The sequence below is a fragment of the Bombus vosnesenskii genome, unplaced genomic scaffold, assembly GCF_011952255.1.
Source record: "Bombus vosnesenskii isolate JDL3184/JDL3185 unplaced genomic scaffold, Bvos_JDL3184-5_v1.1 scf7180000013264, whole genome shotgun sequence".
Classification (NCBI taxonomy): domain Eukaryota; kingdom Metazoa; phylum Arthropoda; class Insecta; order Hymenoptera; family Apidae; genus Bombus; species Bombus vosnesenskii.
Genome location: NW_022882924.1, coordinates 4418979 through 4435053, shown reverse-complemented (window position 1 = coordinate 4435053; position 16075 = coordinate 4418979). Strand labels below are relative to the sequence as shown.

At 31.7% G+C, this 16075-nt stretch overlaps 4 protein-coding genes across 4 annotated transcripts; 2 read left to right on the top strand and 2 right to left on the bottom strand.

The window, feature by feature from the left end:
- Positions 1-17: 17 nt before the first annotated feature.
- On the bottom strand, positions 18-1297 carry LOC117241305 (DPH3 homolog). Its single transcript, XM_033507264.1, has one exon. The coding sequence runs from the start codon at positions 1164-1166 to the stop codon at positions 912-914; it is 255 nt and encodes an 84-aa protein (XP_033363155.1). The 5' UTR covers positions 1167-1297; the 3' UTR covers positions 18-911.
- A 632-nt stretch (positions 1298-1929) lies between these two features.
- On the top strand, positions 1930-5561 carry LOC117235008 (potential E3 ubiquitin-protein ligase ariadne-2). The gene is made up of 8 exons (XM_033496630.1): positions 1930-2108; positions 2655-3177; positions 3243-3474; positions 3547-3664; positions 3740-3964; positions 4038-4250; positions 4340-4489; positions 4851-5561. Exons 1-8 carry the CDS (start codon positions 2091-2093, stop codon positions 4857-4859), a joined length of 1488 nt encoding a protein of 495 aa, XP_033352521.1. The 5' UTR covers positions 1930-2090; the 3' UTR covers positions 4860-5561.
- A 752-nt stretch (positions 5562-6313) lies between these two features.
- LOC117235002 (synaptojanin-1) lies at positions 6314-11681 on the top strand. Its single transcript, XM_033496616.1, has 7 exons — positions 6314-6798; positions 6951-7305; positions 7382-7546; positions 7746-8800; positions 8878-9449; positions 9527-9701; positions 9779-11681. Exons 1-7 carry the CDS (start codon positions 6672-6674, stop codon positions 10777-10779), a joined length of 3450 nt encoding a protein of 1149 aa, XP_033352507.1. The 5' UTR covers positions 6314-6671; the 3' UTR covers positions 10780-11681.
- An 852-nt stretch (positions 11682-12533) lies between these two features.
- LOC117235013 (guanine nucleotide-binding protein G(i) subunit alpha) lies at positions 12534-15518 on the bottom strand. Its single transcript, XM_033496643.1, has 4 exons — positions 15005-15518; positions 14278-14462; positions 13901-14187; positions 12534-13827 (listed from the first exon to the last, which is right to left on the bottom strand). Exons 1-4 carry the CDS (start codon positions 15123-15125, stop codon positions 13350-13352), a joined length of 1071 nt encoding a protein of 356 aa, XP_033352534.1. The 5' UTR covers positions 15126-15518; the 3' UTR covers positions 12534-13349.
- Positions 15519-16075: the final 557 nt, after the last annotated feature.

Below are 16075 nucleotides of genomic sequence, written 5' to 3'. Positions count from 1 at the left end.
CGCATAAGACTTTGCCGTTATTTAAGTATCCTAAAATAATTTATTATCAATATACACAATTCGGTAAAAAATACATATATACATTGCCATACAGTGCTCAATTAGCAGCTTATAAGTATCCTAGTCCAATAATGGAAAACAGAGAGAAATTTTCAATTCTTATAAAAACTATCTTAATAAATAGGTCCATCATCTAAATTATCGTTTTCATCGTGGTAACCTTCTCCATCGTTAGAATAATTATACAATTATTCACGTTATTGATTCCCTTGCTCATTTCCTTGTCGAGTTCTTTTCTTCCATCATCCTTCTCCTTTCTGTTTCCTTTTCCTTTTTAGGCTTCTTCAGACCTTTATGATTTTACAGCTGAGATTTCAATTCTATCGACATTCTCTCACAACTACTTTTATTCCCGATCTTGGTACTTATTTGAATACTTCTTTGTATCTCTTTTATTTATGAGAAACAACACATTGTTAACCTTTTTGTTCCATCAGATAATTAGCTTTAAGATTAATATCAAAGGACAAATGTTTTTACTTCAAAAGAGGATATTTGTCTTTAAGGGTGCAAGTTGTCAGACTGGTGGTGACAATACCTCTACTTTAGCAGAGTCTAATTGTTTTATGCTGATTGACGTGGAAAGTTTTCTGTTATTATCCATTATAATTGTATTATACATGTTCTATTTTCTAACAATAACAACCAATATAATAGAGAATTAAGGGCAATTTGAAAATTTGTTTCAAATCTGCTGGTAATTATGTACAAATATATTGTATATACATAATAATATTAATTATATATATATATATACTTTGGCCATTGTTCGTGTGTCCAATTTTGTTCAGCTTGAACGTGTGTATGAAAAATGCAGAGTATCAGTATCTTAGAAAGTCGTCCAATGTAACTCAAACCTTTTGGATCAAAATCTGTTTTTCCTCATCCCTAACAAGTTCTTCTTGTTTAGCTGCAAATGCCTCCTTATCGTAAATTACTTTTATAACTAAAGAGCACGAAGGACATGTGGCTTCTTCCACACCAGCAGCTAATTCTTCTTTAGAGATTTGAAACTGATCTCCACAAGGGCATGGGTAGTAATATACTTCTTCGTCCTCGTCATACTCAAAATCTTCAATTTCTACTTCATCGTGATATACAGACATAATTCCAATAATCCGTAATAATTGAATTCTTTAAATAAGCTTAGAGGTTAGAAACACACACTTGACCGCTGATCATAACGAAACCATGAATACGACATATGATGGCATACGAAAGTATGTACATGTATACTTAGGTACCCAACTATAAGAATCATATAGATAGCTAACTCTATGAAATAAAAAGTCTACATAATTCTATTCTTTCTTTCTTTGTGCCTCTCTCCTCTCTTTTTTTGAAATAGAATGTAACTTTATAAAAGTATTTATTTCGACTTCCGTATAATTTGAAAACACAACATGATAAAATACAGAATAGCACTTCTTATCTCATATACCAATTTTTGTACAATATATTTAATATTAAAGTTTCTAATATTCTTATGTAATTTGTACAAATATAAAATCATATTTAAGAAATAAGAACAAAATGTGTATACATTTATGTATATATACATATAATGATCATAAGAGAATATAATGTTAATATAATATATAAATAAATCATTCAAAAGCATATATACTAAATGTTACCTAGAATTTCCACAGTACAATGAGGAAGTATACTCATTGCTTTAAAAATGAATCTCAAAATGATTAACATTCATAAATAAAATTTTGAAATACATTTATATTATATATACCTAAAAATAAATTATTCACATTTTTTATAATATTGCATGAATTAACATATATGCATTTTGTTAAACTCAGCTGTTTTGTATCAGGTGATTTTGACATTCTTATCTTCTTTCAGATTAAATGAAATCATCTGTTACAACATCGTTCACATCATACGCCTGACATGGAAGGACGTACACATAACTCATGCGCCAGTGTAACTATTGATATAAACGGCTACAATAAAGCCTTTTAATAACTTTTTCATTTAACTAACAAAGTAAACGCATCAATGCATTTTTCTTGATGCATAAGAACATAAAGGTATGTTTTTTGGACTATGTAAATGGAACAAAATGAACAAACACCTCATTATAATACAATAATCGAGATCCCATCAAAATGTTTACCAAACGTCACAAAAATACATTTTAGACAAGAAATAATCAAACGATGAACCTACTACCATACCTTTAATACGTCTAATTATTATTTTATGCTACATAAATAAATTGACTATTTAAGTAATTGTACAATTTGTACAAAATCCGAAAATATGTATTGTAAAACTCTGTTGTTTCTGTATGGTTAGTGAAAACCCTTTCTGTTGAAATTTGTATCTTTTGTTCCCTTTATTAATAAAGCAGTAATTTAATTACTTCTTTGTTATGTTCTCACTGTTTATTCATATATTAACACACTTAATATTTTAATGTTTATAAATAAATACTAAAAATTATAAGGTTATGAGAAGAATAATATACCTACTATATGTGCACAAATTGTACATTAACTGCAAGCCTTGTAGAATATGCAATTTAAAATATTTCTTTATAATAAAATAATATACTCATATGATATTTATGACAGATGACAACTGAGGAATATGATACTGAAATGGATTGCTCCGACTCAGATTGCGGAGATCCAGGTTATGAAGATTATTATAATGTGCACCCATGGGATGGTGAAGGTGACAATGATATAGATAATGATCAAAGCCGAAGAGATCCTGAATATGCTGTATATGATTGTTTAAGAATTGAAGAAGTGGAAAGACTTTTAAATGAAGATGTAGAGTTGTTAAGTAATAGTCTCCATATAACACCATCCTTAGCCAAAGTTTTATTACACGCACATAATTGGGCATTACAAGACATCATCGCAAAGTATCGTACCAATGCTTCCAGTTTGTTAATTAATTCAAAAATAAAATCATTACCTCCATTGGAGTCACTATCAGCACTAAAAGGTCAAAGGGGTGGATTATGTTCCGTTTGTGTTACAATATATCCAGCTGAGAAATTTTCTACTCTAACGTGTGGACATTCATTTTGTAAAGACTGTTGGTGCATGCATTTTGAAGTACAAATAACCCAAGGTATTTCTACAGGTAAGTTCATTGAAGTAGATCAGATTATCCATTGAATCGAGCTCAGCTAAGTTAATTTAAACTAGGAATAAGTTGCATGGCACAGGATTGTAATGTCTTAGCTCCAGAAGACTTTGTTTTATCTCTACTTACTAAGCCTAACATGAGAGAAAGATATCAACAGTTTGCTTTTTGTGATTATGTAAAATCCCATCCACAATTAAGGTTTTGTCCCGGACCCAATTGTCAAATGATTATGCGTTCGAAAGAGCAAAGAGCAAAAAGAGTGATGTGTTCATCATGTAGAACTGTGTTTTGGTATGCAACTAAAATTTTTTAATATTTATATTACTCTAGTATAGTATTAATCAAAGGGTGTAATTACTGCAGTTTCCGGTGTGGTATTGATTACCACGCACCCACTGACTGTAATACTATGAAAAGATGGCTAACAAAATGTGCAGATGATTCAGAAACAGCTAATTATATTAGTGCCCACACCAAAGATGTTAGTATTTAAGTCGCATATTTCTGTGTATAATATTATATGTAGTTTTATAACAAATATCCTTTAATTTTTTAGTGTCCAAAATGCCATATTTGCATAGAAAAAAATGGTGGTTGTAATCACATGCAATGTTATAGTTGTAAGCATGATTTTTGTTGGATGTGTCTTGGAGATTGGAAAGCACACGGAAGCGAATATTATGTATGTTCAAGATATAAAGAGAATCCTAACATTGCTCATGAGAGTGTTCTTGCACAAGCAAGAGAAGCTCTAAAAAAATATCTTCATTATTACGAAAGAGTAAATTATTTTCTTCAAGAATTAAATTTATATTTAACTGGCATGTTACCAATATTTTTAAACATACTTTCAGTGGGAAAATCACAGTAAGTCGTTAAAATTGGAAGAACAAACTTTAGAAGCTATAAAGATGCAAATAAACAAGAAAGTAATGAACTCTAGTGGAACGTGGATCGATTGGCAACATTTATTTGCAGCTGCGTCGCTTTTAACGCGTTGCCGCTATACTTTACAGTATACCTATCCTTATGCTTATTATATGGAACCGGGACCGCGAAAAGAATTAGTAAATATCTATTTAAAATTTTAAAATACTAAATAATTTTATAGATAGAAAACTAAATGTGTAATAAAATGTATAATGAATATTTAAAGTTTGAATACCAACAAGCGCAATTGGAAGCGGAAATAGAAGATCTTTCTTGGAAAATAGAACATGCAGAAACAACAAATCGTGGAGATTTGGAAAATCAAATGGATATTGCTGAAAAACGTCGAGTCACTTTACTGAAGGATTTTCTTGAGGTATAAATACCAAGTGATCGTAAATATTTTGTTACATCGTTGCAATCTCTTTCACAATCATGCCAAACTTACAAAACAGCTATAGTTTAGTTCTTGAAGTATTATATTCCAACAGCTATTATTTACACATTAGTTAATCATTCGTCATTAAAGAAAAAATTTGGAATAGTGCGTAGAATCATTTCAATTGACAATGTTTTAGAAAATAGTTTTAGATTTAAGTATTCTTTGTCGATTAAACGATTTTTAAATTATTTTTATCAGATAATTTTTACATTTTTATTAAAAGTGGTGTCTGTAGAAAAGAAAATTGAACCTGTTTGTTATTTATGTAATCCTATATAAATAAGGAATTTTATTGATACCTTAATCAAAGACAGCAAGGAGGTTAGAGAAGGAAAGAGAAAGCATCAATGAAGAATAACATGTAGGAAAGTATTAACTTTTATTGACTGATTGTTAAAATTTGATATATAATGTATAATTTCCTAGTCTAAGAGTATTTCCATGAATATTGTTTAATTGCATTTTCTGAAATTCATATTTAGAAAATTGTTTTTATTGATGCTTATCACACAGTTGAACAAAAGATATAAGAATTATTGATTTTATGGATTATGATATGTGTATTTTTTCTCACATGAGTTTAAATATGAATTTCGCTTGTGCTGATTCGATGGATCCTCTAATTTTTCCATTAAAGCATTACTACTACTAAGAAACATTTTAGTATCAACGACTGGCTAAAGCAAAAAAAGGAAAGTGGAAGAAAACACATAGCCTAACAATTTAATTAGGTGCCAATAAATGGTACCTTTAACATGTAAATATTGTGGTAATGTAAAAGAACGTGACATTTTCTGTAATTAGACTTGAGGTGCATGCAACGATCAAAGACATCCATTAAAAACTATAATTGAATTTTTTTTTAATTATTTATACGCGATACATTAGAATAGATACGATCGATCATTTAATAAAGAATCCCGTTTAAACTTAACGACCATTGTGGAAAATAAATGTAATAATTAATATGTCACTAAAAGAAATAAACTTTACCGCAAGAATTGTATCTTTTTGAAAATATCTTTTATAAAATCATGATTCATTGAACTGTTATGTTTCAGTAACTAATATATTGTACTAGAAGATATTAAACAAGTTATTTTGAATGATTTTAAAAAACATCGATTGCTTTTACTACAGGAAATGTTTGTTTTCTAATATTTATAACAAATTGAATTAATCATTCTTATATATTATTTATTTGCTACGATACAACTTGAAAATCAACAATATTATCGTATTAAACATCTAGTTTTTTAAATTTCAATATAGCTCAATATCTTTCCGTTCACTTTAACGGGTAGAAACCGTAGAAGAAATCTTTATATTTTTATTTTACAGTCAACGGTATACGTTTAAAATATGATAAAGCTTCTGTATAATGGTTATTTCTATAATACGTATTAAATTTTAAAGACTGTTACCTTCAAAACTCCTTTTGACGGGATCTGGAATATTATTCTTTCTGATACTTAAAATTAGTTACACAAAAAGATTAGGAGGTTGCCTTAAAAACTAAAACATTCGAAATTCGTCAAAATGACACCTTTTAAAATTAAAGTTGATAAGTTACATTAAAAATTCACGATTGATGAATTCTGTATATAAGCTTTCACTGTGTGCACAAAATTTTGTATTCTTGCTTGAATTTTTCACACTAGCGTTCACATATTACTTTATTTACGTTCAAAAGTTATGAAAGGAGAACGGTTTTTTTAATCACAAAAATTCTATGTTACTGATGAAGCAACTTTTAATTGACCGATGTTTATGGCGCGAGATTGTTGCATATTTGATTTTTCAAAATTTCAAAATGGCGCGTTCGATTGATTGTTACGGTTAGACAAGCAGACTGTAGACTCCGTGAAATCGCGATGTATATATTGCGAAAATATCGAAGTATCGACGGATTAGCGAAAAGAGCGCTACTCTCCACCGTTAACTAGTAGGGAGAAGCATATCACTGTCAGTAGCGAAGAAAGAAGATCAGTCGGTAGAAAGAAAGAAAACATAGTAAGAGTAGGGTGATCACACTCCTCCGTATGACAGACGGGGCTGTCATATTCTACCAAAGTGTACATTTATCCCCGAAACTTTCAAAGACATTAGTACAACAATGGCGATGGGCAAAGGGTTTCGCGTCTACGAAAAGTTAAAACCACCTAGTCCTCATTCACTTATATTGGAACAACGAAATCGAAAGGAAACTGTTCTTTTCGAATCACAGGCAGTCGCTGTTCTTTGTAAGTACTTTATCGTAATTAATATTTTTCAGCGAATATCCTTTAACTTTAATCTTTCAATTTTTTTTTTTTCTTTAAAATTATCGCTTAGAAAACATAAGAAGTGATATCTATCAAATAAATTCCTTAATTTTTTAAATATTACTTTACAGCTGCTGAAGAAACAGACACTTTGAAAGGGAAATATACAAAATTATTAGATGCATATGGATGCTTAGGCGTATTGCAGTTAAATGCAGGTGAAAATACTTTATTATATCTTGTTCTTGTGACTGGCTGTTTTTCAGTTGGCAAAATAGGAGAGTCCGAAGTATTTAGAATTACACAGACTCATTTTGTACCACTTCATTATACACAAAGTAACGAGGATCGTGTATCTGAAGTTAGAAAAGTTCTCAACTCTGGTACATTTTATTTTTCTTGGTCTGCTAATCAAGAGCCTCTTGATATTACCCTTAGTGCACAGAGGAGATGCAAATCTACAACAACTGACAATAGATTCTTTTGGTCAGTACATAACATATATTATATGTATGTATGTATCAAAAATCTCAATGTTCCTTTTTTTCCATGTAACAAATAGGAATCGGATGTTACATATACATTTATTAAGATATGGTGTGGATACATCCCATTGGTTACTTAAAGCAATGTGTGGTAGTGTGGAAATTCGAACTGTATATGTTGGTCATAGACAAGCTCGTGCTGTCCTCATGTCTAGATTAAGTTGTGAACGGGCAGGCACAAGGTATTCTTAATTCATTCTTAACTGAATACAAATAATCCATAAACTAATTATTTTACGACACCGAAACAGTAGTGCCACTCATATCAGTTCTTATCATGTAATATAATACAATCATACTTGATAATACTATATTAATCATTTAAAACCAAGCTTGCATTTTACATTAGCAATATTCTATAGATTTATGTTCATTATCTAGGTTTAATGTCAGAGGAACTAATGATGATGGTCATGTAGCAAATTTTGTAGAAACAGAGCAAGTAATATATTTAGATAATGAAGTAACCTCTTATGTGCAAACCAGGGGATCAGTTCCTTTATTCTGGGAACAGCCTGGCATACAGGTTGGTTCTCACAAAGTGAAAATTTCTCGTGGTTCTGAAGCTTCTGCACCAGCCTTTAATAGACATTTGAATATGATTAAACAAAGGTATGGCCAGCAAGTAATTATCAATCTTCTTGGATCTAGTCTGATTGGGAGTAAAGAAGGAGAAGCAATGTTAAGTCAATTATTCCAAACTCATCATAATATGTCAGAACATACTGATGTACCACATATTCTATTTGATTACCACCAAGAATGCAGAGGTGGAAATATGAAAAACCTTTCAAAGTTGAAAACAAAAGTAGATAAATATTTAGAATCATTTTCCTTGTTTTATGCGGCTGGTAATACTGTCATTCTTGAACAAACTGGGACTATTAGAACAAATTGTCTCGATTGTTTAGATAGAACAAATTGTGTACAAACATTTTTTGCATTGGAGATACTTAGCAAACAACTTGGATTATTAAAGTTACTTGAAAAACAGCAGATGGTTTCAAGATTTGAAGAAGTATTTAGACAAATGTGGATCAACAATGGTAATGAAGTAAGTAAAATATATGCTGGTACTGGAGCAATTCAAGGAAGTTCAAAATTAATGGATGGTGCAAGATCTGCAGCTAGAACAATACAAAATAATTTATTAGACTCCAGTAAACAAGAAGCTATTGACATTTTGTTATTGGGATCAACTTTAAATACTGAATTAGCGGATAGAGCTCGATTACTTTTACCTTCAAATATGCTACACGCTCCACCGAGCGTTCTCAGAGAAATGTGTAAAAGATATAATGAGTATGTAGCTACAATGAATCTCAGAGTAAGTGTTGGTACTTACAACGTTAATGGAGGGAAACACTTCCGAAGTGTCGTGTACAAAGATGTGTCTCTTTCTGATTGGTTACTAGATGCTCCACGAAAATCATCATGTAAGTTCTAAACCTAAATATATTTTCTGCTATTAATAAAATAAATTTTTTACGAATTAATTATATCTTTTTTACAGCTCTAGTATCAGTTGAATATGACAATATTCCTGTAGATATATTTGCGATAGGATTCGAAGAAATCGTTGACTTGAATGCTAGTAACATAATGGCTGCTAGTACTGATAATGCAAAAGCTTGGGCAGAGGAATTGCAAAAAGTACTTTCTCGGGATACTGAATATGTTTTAGTCACATATCAACAATTAGTCGGTGTTTGTCTTTATTTATTCATACGACCTGAGCATGCACCTTATTTAAGAGATGTAGCTGTAGATTGTGTAAAAACTGGTTTGGGAGGTGCAACAGGAAATAAAGGAGCTGCTGCTATTAGATGCGTATTGTATTCCACATCCTTTTGTTTTGTTTGTGCACATTTTGCTGCTGGTCAATCTCAAGTGAATGAACGCAATGCAGATTATGCGGAAATTACGCGAAAAATTACCTTCCCTATGGGAAGAACATTGAATACTCACGATTACGTATTTTGGTGTGGAGATTTCAATTACAGGGTTGATATGGATAAGGATGAGATGAAAGAAATGATCAAAAGAAACGAATTTGATCAAATATTACAATATGATCAGTTGAAGGTAAAGACAATAAATTTGTAAAGTAAATACTTTATACAAACATGTTTGATAATTTCCTTAACATATTTCGAATTTAGGTTCAACAGGAGCAAGGAAATGTTTTCAAAAATTTTTTGGAAGGTCCTATTAACTTTGCTCCAACATACAAGTATGATCTTTTCTCTGGTGACTATGATACTAGTGAAAAATGTCGACAGCCTGCTTGGACGGACAGAGTATTGTGGAAACGTCGAAAACAAGTACCTGACATCGGTTAGTTCCATACAATTATGATTCTCGTTGGCATTCTTGTCACTTTCGTTAATTACATTTTCGCTCATTTGTTTTAGATTCCCCTACAGATTGGAATCCAGGAAAATTAATTCATTATGGCAGAGCAGAATTGAAACAAAGTGATCATCGGCCGGTTATTGCCATTATAGATATAGATATTCATTGCGTTGAATCTGAAAAGCGCGAACGAGTATTCAAGGAAGTGATTCAAGATTTGGGCCCACCTGATGGCACTATAGTAGTTAAAGCAGTTGAAGAATCGGATGATATGGACAGCGTGTTCGATGAAAATTTCATGATGGCTCTATTGCAAGATTTCTCTCATATTGGCGAAGTAATCCTTGTCAGATTCGTCGGTGAAACAATCTGGGTAACATTTAGAGATGGACAATGTGCTTTGTCAGCAGCAAGAAAAGGTATGACTCAAGTATGTGGTCAAGCCTTGAAATTATCATTGAAATCTCCAAACTGGGTACAACTAATTGAAAAAGAAATAGAACTTTGCAGTAATACCACAATTGCACAGTTTGTTTCAAATTCTCCAATGAGGAGCCCTATGCAAAGATTAGAACAATTAGACATAGGAGAACGATCATCCCCTAGTAGAGGTAGTCCAAATGGAGTAATTCCTCCACCCAGACCAGCTCCACCAGGGCGTCCAACTCAACCTCCAAAAAGTCCAGTACAAGATCGAAAACAAGGACCACGAGCTGGTGTATTTAGCGTGTTGCCCAATCAATATCCAGCACCTTTAGCCAGAGAAAGAGAATTTGACCAAAGCGAAAGGTTATCTCCGGAATCTGCAATTTATGAAGAAATAATGGATGGATCACCTAACTACCCCATACCAAACCGTCCACCACCTCCATTACCTCGTACGGATCTTTCGCAAGAACCTAGTAGGCCACCCAATTCTAAACCACCTCCACTACCTCAAAGACAAGCTCCTCCTCCTCCTCAACATCCACCACCTAGTTTACCCGCGTCAAATGCTCCACCACCAATACCGGCAAGAACATCAGGTGGACCACCCATTCCAGCTAGAAATCCACATTAAACAGTGGTCTATATAATTTCGGTATTGACTCGTTATGTGTCATTGTGTAGCTAATTATTTATAAATATAGATAGAGATTAAAAACAGAATAGATTGCTTCTATGTAATGTACAGCTGTGTAGCATACTATAAATCTCAAGTCTATTCTGGTTAGTCAAATTCAGTTTTCAGACACTGTAAGAATTTATGCTTCCTGTCGTGCATTACCTTATTATACTTTACATATAAACAAATCTGTTAAATACCTCAAAGATTTGATTATACATATAGGAGGGAGCCCCAGTTTTTTTCTGTAAAACTTTACCAGCATATTCTATAAGTAAAAATAAGAAAAAGATGTTGTACAAATATATGCCCCTAAATGTTTTATTAAAACAAGCTATAACACAAATACGAAATGGTAATAGACTGCTTTCTTGTTCGATACCACATAGGAATAGATTGTCGGTTCACATTATAATTCCATTTCAAAATGTCATTCGTTATTATGAATACAGGATTGGTATCTTCAGAAAATAGAATCTATTGCATTACTCATTTCTTGTTCATTTTTCTTAATTGCAACAAATAAATCATGAATCCTTTGCATTAACCCCTGACACCTATTAATTTGTATTTAATAAACTTTTTCTTTCATAGTTCTCCACAAGTAAAAATCCATTGGCGTGCAGCGATGTTCTTATGAAGTGTTGGCGAAATACCAGTTCGTTATCATTTCATATGTTTATTATAATTAATTAATTTAATTAATCTTGCTTATAGCATATGTTGGTAAATTTTTGCGGAAAGAAGCTGAATCATCCTGTATATCATAGAACATATACAGAGTTTAAAAATGTACCCAGTTTAAATACTTCTTAATGATCGTTAAAACAAATAAACTAATAATTATGTTAATGAAATTTGTGCTGTTGAAAATGTTATATTAATATAATCTTCGGAAAAAATTTATTGTGGCTAAATATAAAGAAAAAAAACTAATACTATTATAAAATACACAAGCCACAAACGTTATATTTTCATGATATATTAATTTTACAATCAATGTTAAAATGATTTATTAACTATGTTACACCTTACTGTATTTTATTACAAATAGATGGTAAACATGATTTTTAAAAATTGAAAGAGAGGTAATTTATGTTTACTGCTAGTTATAATGATAAAAATAAAAGATTCAAAGAGCAGTATTCATACAAAATATTTTCCATAAGTACATATATATTGTATGTATAAATCAAAGTTTTAAACACTGTCAGAAAAACAAAATATTACTATATTTATTTTGTAGCTTCACATGTATTGTATTATTGTACATATACATATAATATAGAGATCGATACGAATTACAACTAAAATGAGATTCTGTGTTTATACAACGAAGGAAATATTCTTAATTATTGTGGAAGATTTGGAATAATAAGTACTTAATGTGTGAGTATTATCATTTCTATGAGTCTTTTCTAAACGGAAAATTTCGCGAAAACGTTACAAATCTAAAATGACATGATTTACAAATCTAAAACAATATTAAAAATACATGAACTTAAACATTTTTATAAATTGAATCATGTATCTATTTGATGGAAATGTAAATAGAGATGACTTTAGTGAAAAAAGAGAAAAACTCTTGTAATTTACATACGTTTCCTACATACACCAAATACATTATGTATTTTGTTACTTTCTAAAATTCACTAATCTGCTACCATCACTCTGTATTTCAGAACGGCAAGCATAGGATTTCAAAAAAATATCACTTTTTTAAAAAAGTTTTTTATTTATTTCATCAATATAATAAGACTGTTTTCTAAATCTGTAACTAATTCTAACATTGTCATTTGTTTGGCAGATAGAGCAATAATGACAACCCTTTAAACATTATTTAATGATACGTATAAAAAGGTCCTTGTTTTTTTTACAAAATTTTTTATCAAATTTAGCTTGTATAAATATATATTGTCAACATGATGAACTGTGTCTGTCATTGCAGTATGGACAAATTATTATAAGAGAAATGAATAGCTTCGAGCACTGTTATGGAAATACATTTCCATTCAGTATAAACATATTATTTTTAATGAATAAATTATATACAAAATGGTATTACTAAATTAATAGCTAACTAGTTCTGGTTAATATACTAAACACAGTTAGCAGTGAGACCAGATATTTGTTTGTTTGAAAACAGTATCTGCTCTTTTATTAAGATAACAATTTAAATTCTCAAACATTCCAATTTTACATTAGTCATTTAAAATAAAGTAATAAGTTAAAAGTAACCAATTACAACGAAATGTCATGATATTTTGCATGAGAAAGATATAGATAAGGATCTAACAAATTATTTCATAGTACTATTATTCATAGTATAAAAATATTGTAAAAACCAACAGGAGATGACAAAATGGAGAGATAGCATTATTGGTATACATGGTGGTATACCCAAATTATATTTCTGTTCCTAACAATTTGTTCTCAGTCTCATGTGTATCCTTTGTGCACTCACGTAAGTTTATACATCTTAGATATCAATTTACTCATTTTGATTTAATAAGATATTGGTATGTTTAACTTAATAAACCACAATTACTCAAATTGTTTTTGATTATAACATCGGTTACAGCATCAAACACAAATTGTATATTAGATGTGTCGGTAGCACATGTAAAATGTGTGTAAATTTGTTTCTGATCTTTTCTTTTATTCAAATTTTCGAATTTCATTTGAATGTAAGAAGCACATTCTTCATATGTATTAGCACCCTTATACTCTGGGAAACAAATAGTCAATGGGCTCCTAGTGATCTTTTCCTCAAAAAGATCTTTTTTGTTTAGAAATAAAATGATTGATGTTTCAACAAACCACTTACTATTACAGATAGAATCAAACAATTTCATCGACTCTATCATTCTATTCATTTCTTCATCCTCTGCAAGAACCAAGTCGTATCCACTTAATGCAACACAAAATATGATTGCAGTAACTCCTTCAAAACAGTGTATCCATTTCTTTCTTTCTGATCTTTGACCACCCACATCAAACATTCTGGTAGAGCAGAAAATTTCTTAGTAATGTTTCGTAATACAAAATTAATAAAAACATCTTGAAATAAACTTACTTAAAATGTAAGCCTTTGAAAGAAAAGTGTGTTTCTACTATTCCTGTTGTTTTCACACGTGTTCTAAGAACATCTTGCTGAGTAGGAATATAATTAGGTTGTGCTATACGATCTAAAGCATTAAGGTAATATGCCGCAGAATCATTGAGCTGGTATTCCCTACTACGTGTGAAACAAAGTTGTACTCCAGCGTCCTGCCATAATCGTTTCATTAATAGTGCCAGTTCCCCAGTTAGCTCACCCTCCTCTGCTGCAGAAGCTAGGGTAAAGAATTGACGTGCTATATCCTACAACATGATTAGATTTCTCTATTAATGATAAAACATGTATGATGTAATAGTATATGAAACATTTTTATTTAAAATTAATGTATTTACCGCTTTATTAGGGTCTGCAAAGTCAATTCTAAGTTGACCCATGGCTCTAATTATTGTCATAAGACTTTGAACTGTATTACTACAAACTACAGGTTTATATTGTTCACATTCTTCTTTACTATAGCCAGTTTCATGGATAATTTTCATTTGTTTTACTATAGTAGATTTTCCAGATTCTCCAGCTCCTTAAAATGAATACATTCGTATGTTTAATAAACATGTATTAGTGCATGTCAAAGCGTTTGATTTCCAAATTTGTCCCTTTAAAACGATGATGAAGATACCGATATTCATGAATGGAAATTATATCTGACTGCAGTTGTCGGTAATCGAGTAAGTGTTCAATACGATATACAATGATTCATTCTAAACGATGATTCAAAGATTTCAGAAAAGCGCCCGCGCTACAGTTGCACGATTGCGCAAATCCGATAATTGATCGGAATGTGAATGACGTGAAAATATTATTGGGAGTAAAAACCAAATATTACTTTAAAGAATTGGTGGAAAAATGAGCGGAAAAAAACGTTTTGTCAGTAGTAGCACAGTGCAGCGATTTATTTTTACGACGAATTATCAAAACGTCGAGGAATACATCGTCTTCTAAGAAGAGGATATTTTCGAAACAATATCATGAACAAAGTGAAGGAAGAAATGAAAGAATAACGATGGAACGATTCTTGTAAGGAGAAAGTATATAAACGAAAAGAAAAGGAGTAGAAATTACCGAGCAAGAGGAGCTTGACCTCACTGGCGGCCCGTTCCCCATCGGCTCTGAGATCCTTGTCGATCTTCTTAGACCTTTCCGCAGCTTCTTTCTCGCCGGTGGTGCTCACCGCACAACCCATTCTCGCCGGTCGTTCTTTCTATTCGGTGAAGAAAGAACGAGCACCATGCACGGTGCTCTTCGGAATAATCGGTTATTCGCCGCGCTCCCGTGTATGACACTTGTTGCACGGACGTGTGGGAACCGCCCGCACGCGGTTGTGCTCGCATACACACACTGATCGGATGTACAGCCTTGTACACTTGCTTATACGTCCCTCGTCAATGTAGCTATTATCGTTCAATACGTGCATACGTGCAATCTATTTCTCGTGATCAGTCGCTGCTCCCCGTGATCCCGTCAAAAGCGATGACAATGGACCAAAACTGCACGAACCTGCGATACCGGCACGATCACTTTACGTACAGTTCGTGTACCCTCCTTCCTTGCTCTACAGGACACAGTCAGGATTTGTCGAGATCTCTCGATCACGATCAACGGCCAATCCATGCTAAGATCGCGAGTCCTTTCTAGCCAATGGAAACGCTACAGGGATTGTATTTGTTCGAATTCCAGGCGCCATCTGTGTCTACGAAATCCAGAATCGAAGATCGGTCCGACAGCGGGAGGATCATCTCATAACTTAATTCATTCGATGATTATGTTCTGAATCATTTGGGCCCGCGGGCCCCAATCGAATACATACACGGATTCGTATATTAATGTAAAACAATATAAGTTATGGTATGTTTATTGTTCGAAATTAATTAAGAATCATATCTTATCTTTATAAATATTTATATCAATATGCTATCTTAGGAAGCTGTTATATTACATCATAGATTAAAATCGGATGTAACATCATCGGACGTAATAACATTTTGTAGATAAAAAGAGATAAGTATAGCTATATTTATGTTCAATACAGAAGTAAGTTTAAAATTAATCAAATATCATAAAAAACAGATACGTCAATAACTATATCGATGTTATTTTATGTTATATTTTCAATGCGTGATAATGACTAATAAA